Source organism: Oenanthe melanoleuca, chromosome 28 (genome assembly GCF_029582105.1).
Source record: "Oenanthe melanoleuca isolate GR-GAL-2019-014 chromosome 28, OMel1.0, whole genome shotgun sequence".
Taxonomy (NCBI): Eukaryota; Metazoa; Chordata; class Aves; order Passeriformes; family Muscicapidae; genus Oenanthe; species Oenanthe melanoleuca.
The window spans coordinates 2,735,178-2,744,885 of record NC_079361.1 but is presented as its reverse complement, the minus strand read 5'-3'; the positions used below and the strand labels follow the sequence as shown (position 1 = coordinate 2,744,885).

At 48.0% G+C, this 9,708-nt stretch overlaps 1 protein-coding gene across 1 annotated transcript; it reads right to left on the bottom strand.

Annotated features, from left to right (window-relative positions):
- Window positions 1-3,660: 3,660 nt before the first annotated feature.
- SLC35E1 (solute carrier family 35 member E1) lies at window positions 3,661-8,455 on the bottom strand. Its single transcript, XM_056512623.1, has 6 exons — window positions 8,018-8,455; window positions 7,116-7,186; window positions 6,666-6,803; window positions 5,939-6,064; window positions 5,241-5,486; window positions 3,661-4,649 (listed from the first exon to the last, which is right to left on the bottom strand). The coding sequence occupies exons 1-6, from the start codon at window positions 8,415-8,417 to the stop codon at window positions 4,419-4,421; spliced, it is 1,212 nt and encodes a 403-aa protein (XP_056368598.1). The 5' UTR covers window positions 8,418-8,455; the 3' UTR covers window positions 3,661-4,418.
- Window positions 8,456-9,708: the final 1,253 nt, after the last annotated feature.

Sequence of the window (9,708 nt, the reverse complement as noted above, 5' to 3'; positions counted from 1 at the left end):
TACTGTACTATACACAGAATTTTAGAAGGTAAGGAGTTCTGAATACAGATACATACAGCTCTTGAACATGCCAGTATAACTTTTGTATATAGATTAAACATAAAGGCATTGAAAATGTAAGTAAATAGGTTCTATAAGGAGGAAATAGAGGATTCTGTCTTTTTTCCTGTCAACCAATTTAGGCTGAGATTTTGGCTCGGTGTAAATCACTGCTGCCCCTGGTGGTGAGGGTGAGGAACTGCAAAGTTCTGAGGGCTCGCTGGTGCTCCCTGCTGGGTAAAGGTGGCACTGCAGGGACACAGGCACAGTGACACTGGGGACTCATCAGTGTCCCCAGCACAGTGACACTGGGGACTCACTGGTGTCCCCAGCACAGTGACATCAGGGATTCATTGCTGTCCCCAGCACAGTGACATCAGGGACTCATTGCCGTCCCCTGGCATTAATAAACTGAGCTATAAACAAGAATTGAGTGCATGCAGTGTCCACCAAAACCCATCTGAACTCCTGGTGTGAAGCAGGAGGGAGTCCCAGGAGCTGAAGTCACCAGTGTGGTTATTCCATAAAAGGATCCCAGCAGTGTCTGACATCCACGACTTCACAGAACAACACTTGAAAACAGCACAAAAAAGTTTGTTTGCTGAAATCAAACAGGATTCCACACAGGAAGAAGTGTGGGGTTGGTTCATGTTTTTTTATTCCAATCAATTTCTAGAGGTCTAACATTTTAAAAAGCAACACAAAAAACCTGGTTGCCCCTTGGCTATCCTCACACTGTGAGTGTATCACCTGTCACTCCAGGGTTAACAAATTTGTTTCACTGCCTTGGAACATCACAAAAAGATTTCAGAATTATTTTTAACAGCTCACAGCACAACCCAGAAATTTAAGCCTTGGAAAAACAAATTTTTCCCTTTATTTATATTGCACCTGTTTCACAAAGAGCTACATGGCAGAAGTTCCTTCTGCTGCAAAAATGCTGCATCAGAAAAAAATGGGTTTGAACACAGATGAGAAAGGAAAACTGAGCTTTGGAAATCATCATGAGTTGACCCCAAAATACCAACACTATTTTTACAAATCACTGTGTACTTACAAAGCCTAAGTCTTGCCTCAATTTTATTTAGCATTCAGTTATTTAAAAACCACAAGCATTTTACCAGATGATAAAGATACTCTTAGCACCACTGGGTACTAAAATTGAACCTGCAGGGGGAATATTTTTAAACTCTTCAAAGAGCACCAAATACTGTTTGGAACTACCAACAGAACACCCACGTGGAGTGGGGAGAGATTGGTTTTCTTATTTCCACAACTACCCAGGGCTGTTTGGGGAAGAATTTTTCAATGTTGTGATGCATTTATGTGTAAAAAACACATAGTGGAAATCAAAATATCTCAGGGGAGTCCAGTGCCTGTGTTCTAACCCTGCTCACAGCAAAACATCCACCCAACTCCTCACCAGTGGCCACTGTGACACTCCCAAAGCTTCCTGCAAGGAATAAACCCCAAGCAGCCCCCTTGGCTTTGATTTAATAACAGGGTCATTGTACACAATTGTGTGGACTTTGCCCTCTTTATTCCAGTGTTTCTGTACTTTCTACAGACCTGTGTACACAGTCAAACACACCACTCATTACAAACCAGCTTAAAACAAACATCTCCCTTGGCCAAACAGAAATCTTGCAGAGCTCCAAGACTGAAATGTTTCTTACAGCAATGTCAGGAAGTTCCTTTCCCTGAATGTGGGCAATATTGCTTAAGGACTGGGATTTGGGATCCAGCAAACCAACCCAACCATTTGAACTACACATGGTACCACAGCCAGGCATCCCTGCTGCCCACAGAGCTGGGCTGCAGCAGCAGCAACTCTCCAGGGAAGTGATTCACTCTAAAATGGACCCATTATCCTCATGGGATATCCTCATTTTGGGCCAGTCCCTGCAAGCACAGGAGTTTTGTTTCAGAGCCAGGAGTGAAGCCACGGGCTCAGACTGGAATTTGGACAGTTCTGAACAGGAAACCCTCACCTGCTGCCAAGACTACAGAAAAAGCTGAGCTTAAATCCTGCCAAAGGCAGGCTTACTCTGAAAACACTTGCCAGAAAAGGTTTGGGTATGTTCTTTAAAAGGAAACAAATCTGAGCATATTTAATAAAGCCTCTGATCTGGTTTTTACTCTGTAGCAGGTGAGGTTGTAGGAACGTGGCACAGCAGAAGATGGACAGATGAACTCAGAGTATGCCTGGATATCCCCCACTGCCACTTTTTTCTGGTATTTTACCCCCTGTGATGTGGAGAATAATTTCCATTTTCCAAAAGGGAAACTGAGGCATAGAGACCACAGTTCAGTGTTTGCAGGAATTTAACAGGTCACAGCCAGCTCCCTTTGAAAGCAGCTGGAGAACTGCAGCCCCTCTTGAAAATCTCAGCCTGAATCTCTCATCCTCACATCAGTCACTTGCAGAGTCAGCACCTAATCCAAATCCAGAGTCCACCAAATCCTTGTTACTTGTAGGTAAAAGCATTGAAATGTTGGGAAGTGAGACCTAGAAATAAACATTTGGCACTTTCCTCTTAAAAAGAATTATACATACATTAATACTGGAACAGGCAAAAGAAATTCCATCTGAAGGAAAGATTTTCTTATAACCTTGTTCACCTGGGTTAGGGACAGATTTATTTAGATTTTCTACCAAAAGCCCAGGTTCTCAGCCTGACCAAACAGACTGAACTCCCACACACAGCAGCAGCATTTTTAACCCATCTCTGAAGTTTCAGAAGGACCATTTCCTCTTTTGGACTCTCTGGTGGAAGGCTGTTCATGAAACTACCACCCCAGCAGCCAAAAGAATAAGATCAGCTTGATTTTGCACTTAAAAATAAATTCTTTATTATCCAGAAAGGAGCCAAATCATCATCTCACATCATGGAAATGGTCATTTGTAAAGCAATAAATAAGAGGAGTGTTCTGTGCCACACTCTGAATTCTGTCACTGGTGTCTGGTACCTCTCTGGTTAAAAGCATAAAACTTATGCTGTCAAAATCTCACTGTACAACAGTCTGGGAAGGAGGGAAGGAAAGAAGGCCCCTAAAATCTTTTGCTAAAGCAATGACACAAAAATCTGATTCAGTGAAACCCAAGTTCCAAGCTGGGTTTCACTTCATTCCGAGGAATTTCATTCAAAGGAATGAAAGCCAAGTTTCATCCCTTCCATGCACAAATGCAGCACCTGACACACACAATCACTTTGTCTAGAATTCATACTGAATCAGTTCTTAACCATAAATTATCTATTTACTGCTGCTTCAAACAATTTTTCTTTAATTTACTATTCGAGCTGGGGGAGTTGCAGGAACAGCACAGGATACAAAATTTAACTTCTTCCAGCAGGAAGTGAAAAATCAGGCTAAATCCACACAGCTACTCCAACAGCAGTAATTAAGAAATTTTAAAAACCCAAACAATTAGGGGCTAAAAAGATTTAGGAAACAATTAATGATGATTGTTCAAATCAATGCATTCAAAATATTTGACTTATATAAGAGAGCATAACTTATGCATAAAACTGAGAACAAAACACCTTTCACCTTTCAATTTCTAAAGCAACAAAACAGTTTTGAAAGAACAGGTGTGAAGCAAGTAAAAAAATAAAATCATATTATTCCAAACACTTTTATTTGTGAAGGATTTCCTGCATGGCCAAGGGATAGCAATGTCTGGAGTTACAGGACTACATGATTCAGAAAACAATGATGATTTTAATGAACTTGGCTGTTCTCTGCCTTGACCAGTGATTGAAGAACCGTGTTTTCCTGTGCCTGAAGCAGGGACAGATCAATCCTTCCACTGCCTGCTCCTCCAGAAACACTTCTGGTTTTCATCCAGGACTGAAGGCAGAGGCACAAAGTTGTGAATATCCACAAAAGTTCCACAGATGCTGGAGATGAACTCGAGTTTACCTGCCTGCAGCCAATCCTGATAAGCACAAGTACCCCTTGCTTTCACTTCTTTCTGAAAGCTTCATTAAAAGTATCATTGAACCGTTATTAGAGAACAAGTGAAAGGTGACATTACCAGCATGGAAACAAGATACTGGCCAGATTTCAGCTGCCAAGAGAACAAGGAACTGGCAGACTCTGAAAGGAGCAGTGACAGATGTTCCACTGGGCAGTGACACGTGCACCTCACCAGAATCTGCTCTGTGGGTTTGGTTCCAGTGTCAGCTGTGGCTGTTCCAGGTTTAAAGCTCTGCCCAGCAGCAGCTGCAGGTCCTGCACCACTCCCCTCCACAAGCACCTGCCCTGCTGCCAAACCTGCACAGCTCAATGGCTCCGTGACATTCATGGATGTGCTAACAGTTCTCTGATAATGCAGGGGACACTGATATCACAGTCTGTACCTGTCTGCCAGGATCCTAAATATCAAAACGATTCAGGGTGTAGGCTGTGGGATAGTTCTGCCTGCTGTACTGGAAGTGGTCTGTGAGGACGTGGCTGTACTGAAAGTCCCCGTGCTGCCCAAAGGCCGCCAGTCCATTCGGGGCCTTGTCGGGAGCGCTCCGGTGCCGCTCCAAGTTCACCAGGTCCCCCGTGGTGACTGGCAGCAGCTGCTGCTTCTTTGCCTCTTGGTTTGCATCGTATTTTGTCTGGGAAAGGAAGAAAGAAAGTTTTGCACATAATCTGAGATCATCAAGTCCAACCTGTGCCCCATCCCCACCTTGTCCCCAGCCCAGAGCGCAGAGTGCCACGTCCAGGCCTTCCTTGAACACCTCTAAACCTCCCTGGCAGCCCCTGCCAAAGCCTGAAAACCCTTCAGTGAAGGTAGATTTTCTTAGATATCACCTAAGATATCACCTAGACACATTGACATACCCAGAAAATAGCAGACAGCTCTACAGTCACACCATTTTTTTTGTTGGAGTCTTAACATATCAGTGGCTTCTAATAAAAACCTCACTCCTCTCACATGCTAAACAAACAAGCTGATCTTTTGCTCAAGAGATTTTGAGTTAATTCCCTATCTTCCCTTTTCAAGAAAAGCTTAAGATCAAAATTTAATTTTGTGAGAGGCCCAGCAGCTGATGTGACCCAAGTCTTTCACTTGCTCCTCCTCCTTGTGCCCTCTGTGTTGCCAATTTCTGCTCAAGCATCTCTTTTAATTGTACAAAAACCAATTCAAAGCTGTGTTTTCAGCTTCAGCTGTGTTTCCTGGATGAAAAGCCCAAGCAGTGCCTTACCTTGTTGTACAAGAAGACCCCCAGGATGGCTGTCATCATGCCCAGGACGTTGGTGCTGGTGACGGGGTTGCGCAGCATGATCAGGGACACGGTGATCACCATGATCCTCTTGGTGGCATTAGCCACAGAGTAGCTGAGGGGGCTGATCAGGTTAAGGATGCTGAAGGCAATGACATTCTGGGCAAAATTACAGAATCCACTGATTATAAGCAGCATCAAGGTCCAGGACCAATGAGACATGGTGCTCTGTGGTAAAGCAAACAGCAGGAGGAAAAAATTATCTGGGGTTTCAGGTAACAACACAAACACAGCCTGAGGCACTCCTTACCTGCCACTGGAGGGAGGAATGTCTGCACTGAGCTTAAAAGAGGCCCCCAAGCAGTTGCTTTATGCAACTCCCAACTCAGAGAAACCAGAGGAGGACATTCCCCACACACCCTGGGAGTGCTTGTTCCTGTCTCCAGCTCCTGAAATTTCTGCTGTCCCATAAACTGCCTCTCCTAACCCTGATGGGAATTCTCACAATAAACACTTTGTGAAACAATTTGCAGGTGTTTCACAACACTTCCTTCCACACTGACAAGAACTACCCTGAAACACTTCAGTGTGTTCTGGCTGGGTGCTGGAGTTTGTTTTCATTCTTTTTTTTTTTTCTTTTCTTTCATAATAGTGAACAGTTCTCCAAATCCAGCACTTACCAAGTCATTCTCTACCAAGAAGGAAGAAAGATCCACCAGAACCCACGTTGGGATCATGAAGAACACAGCGTGGCACCCGAGGATGTTCAGCAACCGGAGGTGATGAATTCGGGAATCTCTCAACACCTGACAAGAGCCATTATTGAACAGCAGTCAGGAAACAGAAACTGCTTTAGGGACAGGTAAGTTAGGAAAAGAAGTAAATACTCTTACAGTATTAATTTCCTATTAGGGTGACCAAAGAAAAGCTGATATCTCTTTGAAAAATAATGGTTTTTTGAGTTGTGGCTCTTAGTATCAACAGGATGTTAATATTAAAAGCTCTACAAAACAGAAACCATTTTGTAACTAAACAGAGCCAAACCACACACTTTAATTTTGTTTCTGTGGTTTCAAGGAGTACCCAGTGTTGACAGTGACTTGTTCACCACAGAGGAATGATATGATATAAGAAGATGCATTAAAAGCTTTCAATGAACTGTTAAATTTAAGCACTATTGAACTGCCATCAGAAAAAAAAAAAACCCGTGTTGAGGAGTAAAGAAAGAGCTCAGGATAAATTGAGTGTAACAGCTTCAGCAGGTAGGAAGAGCTGCAGGGAACACACACACAAAATAACAACCTCCCCTCAGGGCTTGTCTGACTGCAAACTAAAAACAATACATTTATGTCATGGAAATGACAGCCTGTCCTGCTGAAGGGTCACACCAGAGACCAGAGCTGGTACCTTCTTCGAGAAGATGTTCTGAAGTGAAAAGCACAGAGTAGCAGCAAGTGCACTGATGAGTCCCCACATGTCGAAGGACAGCTCTGTGACCGTGGCCAGCAGGACACCAGTGATGATGGGGATCAGAGACAGGTACACCTGCAGCAGGGACAGAGGGATCTAAGAATTTTCAACTGAGTTTATACATCCTGCTGATTTAGAGATTAACCATTTTACTACTGTAGTTCAAGGAAATTTAAGTTACTGCAGTAGACACTGACAACTCCAGCATCACCCTGGTCATTGTTTAGATATTTTACACTCAGTATAAAAGGAAAAGGGATTTTTAAAATCTGTATAATCTAATTCCAGCCAAAAAATCCACCCAAAGCCTGAGCTTTGCTGTCCCCAGCCAGCAGAGCACTCCTCAAGCACCACCAAGAAAAGAAACCTCAGCAAACCTGTCCGCACCTTCGTCGTCTGCTTTTCCTTCATGATGATCCGAGACAGCAGAACCACCCAGATCGGCATCGTGGCTTTCACTGGGGAGGGAAGAGCAGCAGTGGGAGGGAGGCCTGGGACAGCTCCAGCAACCCCACAGCAGAGGGATGGAGCAGGGGCTGATCCCAGCCCAGCACAGCCCCGGGTGGGGCCTCCTCCCTGCCACCGTCCTGGACACTGGTACAAACTGGTACATCACTGGTACAAACTGGATCCTGGTGCTCTGGGACACCGTGGTGGGCACCCACAGGGCACAGACTGGGCACAGACTGGTGCACACACTGGGGATGGGGACACTGCATTGGGCACCTGTATGTGCCACACTGGGCATGGGGACACTGCTCTGGGCACCTGTATGTGCCACACTGGGGGTGGGGACAATGCTCTGGGCACCTGTATGTGCCACACTGGGCATGGGGACACTGCTCTGAGCACCTGTATGTGCCACACTGGGCATGGGGACACTGCTCTGGGTACCTGTATGTGCCACACTGGGGGTGGGGACACTGCTCTGAGCACCTGTATGTGCCACACTGGGGATGGGGACACTGCTCTGGGCACCTGTATGTGCCACACTGGGGGTGGGGACAATGCTCTGGGCACCTGTATGTGCCACACTCTGCATGGAGACACTGCTCTGGGTACCTGTATGTGCCACACTGGGGGTGGGGACACTGCTCTGGTATCTCAGGGGTACCACAGCACACTGTGAGTACTGGGACACTGCACCAGCTGTCCATACGAGCACACACCAGGTTTCAGGTCACCCTACTGGGCACCAACCCAAGCTGGCCCCCAGGACATCCCCCCGGACACCTCCTTACGGGCACAGGCAGCGCCGGAACATCCCCCCGGGCACCCCGCAGCCTCACCTGTGTGCGCGTAGGACACGGGGACCCTCCAGAGCGAGACGTGCGCGGACACGGAGGCGAAGTACTTTCCGAAGGCGAGCGGGAGGATGTAGCGCGGGTAGGCGCGGGGCGGCAGCTGCGCGGGGCCGGCGGGCGGGACGCGCCAGGCGCGGAGCAGCGGCGGCAGGAGCCCGCACAGCCCCAGGATGTGGAACAGCGAGACGGTGACGGGCCTCGGGAAGCCGCCGAGCAGCAGCTTGTTCACCACGTTCCCGCCGGCGCTCAGCCCGTACCAGGCCAGGCACAGCGCCGACACCCGCGCCCCCTCCCGCAGCGCCGGCCCGCGCCCGCCCCGCGCCGCCCCGGCCCCGGCCCCGGGCCCGGCACCGGCACCGCCCGGAGCCGCCAGCGGCGCCGCCATCGCTCCGCAGCCGCCGCCGAACGTCAGCGCGGCCGCCAGCGCGTCGCTTCCTGGGGCGGGGCGGGCGCGGCGCCGGGGCGGGCGCGGGGCGTCACTTCCTCCGAGCCCGGGGCCGGCCCCGGTGCCAACCCCGCCGGTGTCTGCACCTCACTCCCGGTGCCAACCCCGCACTGCCCCCGGTGCCAGCCCCGCACGGCCCCCAGCGCGGGGCGATGGAGCCCAAAGGGTTCCCGAGGCCCCGGACGCTGCTCGGGGGAGCAGAGCCGCCTCCAGGGCAGCACCGGCCCTTGACACCGGAGCCAGGGCAGCGGCAGGGCAGGGAGGGAGCGAAGGTCACGGGCTCGCAGACACCGAGACGATCGCTCCCGACCTTTAAAACTAACGCGTAGCGCCCGCTGGGTAAAGGATGGTGAGTACCTGGCAGGAGGGGTTGTAGAGCCCGGTTCATCCGCGCACCCTGTCAAGAGACATTCCTACAGCATTCATTTGCCCTTAAAAACGCGCACTTCAGGTAATGGCGACTCCCCAAAGATTTGCTGATGAGCCATTTCATGTCATCCGTTGACAAGGAAGAAATGGCAGCGTTTTAACTTCAGGTTTTAGGATTAGAAGGAGAAATTTTGCAAGAGGTAGAGGAGAAAGCAGTAGCAGAGAAACTGAGTCATGCACAAATGAGAGTACACAGCAGGTACGCACATGGTAAACTTCATTTGAACTTGTTTACAAAATTGACAAAAAAATATCACCTTGTAAACTTATTCACATTTGTTGGAGCTCACAGAACTGGTTATACTGGCATGCTGAAATAAAGATTGTCAAGCCTCATCTCACCCTGGAGGACACACAAGTGAGTTGACCCCTTACAGCAGCAACAAACTCAGCAATGAACAAGATTTAAAGCTTGCATTGGGAGGGAATTTCTCCAGCAGTTTTTGTACCACCAGGGAAAGGGCTGGGTCTGATTCCTGGTGCTTCCTCAAACAGGAGCACCAGCACAGGCAGTTTGGGTGTAATCTGGAAGCTGTGATGAGCTTCGGGCATCACCTCACCCAGTGCAGTCAAGGGCCATCAATTGCATCAGAAATGGAAGCAGTGGAGAAAAAGATGGAATTTATCAAGTAATACTTCATCATTTCCTGAAATTTGGGAATATTCAAAGGCCTCCAAAGAGCACAGACCCTGTTCCTAAATGGGACCATTCAGGGAGGAGGGAGGAAGGAGGGGGAGGTAAGATGCACAGTAATTTTTTACATAAACAAAATAAGCATTTCCAAAATGACCAGCAGCTTAG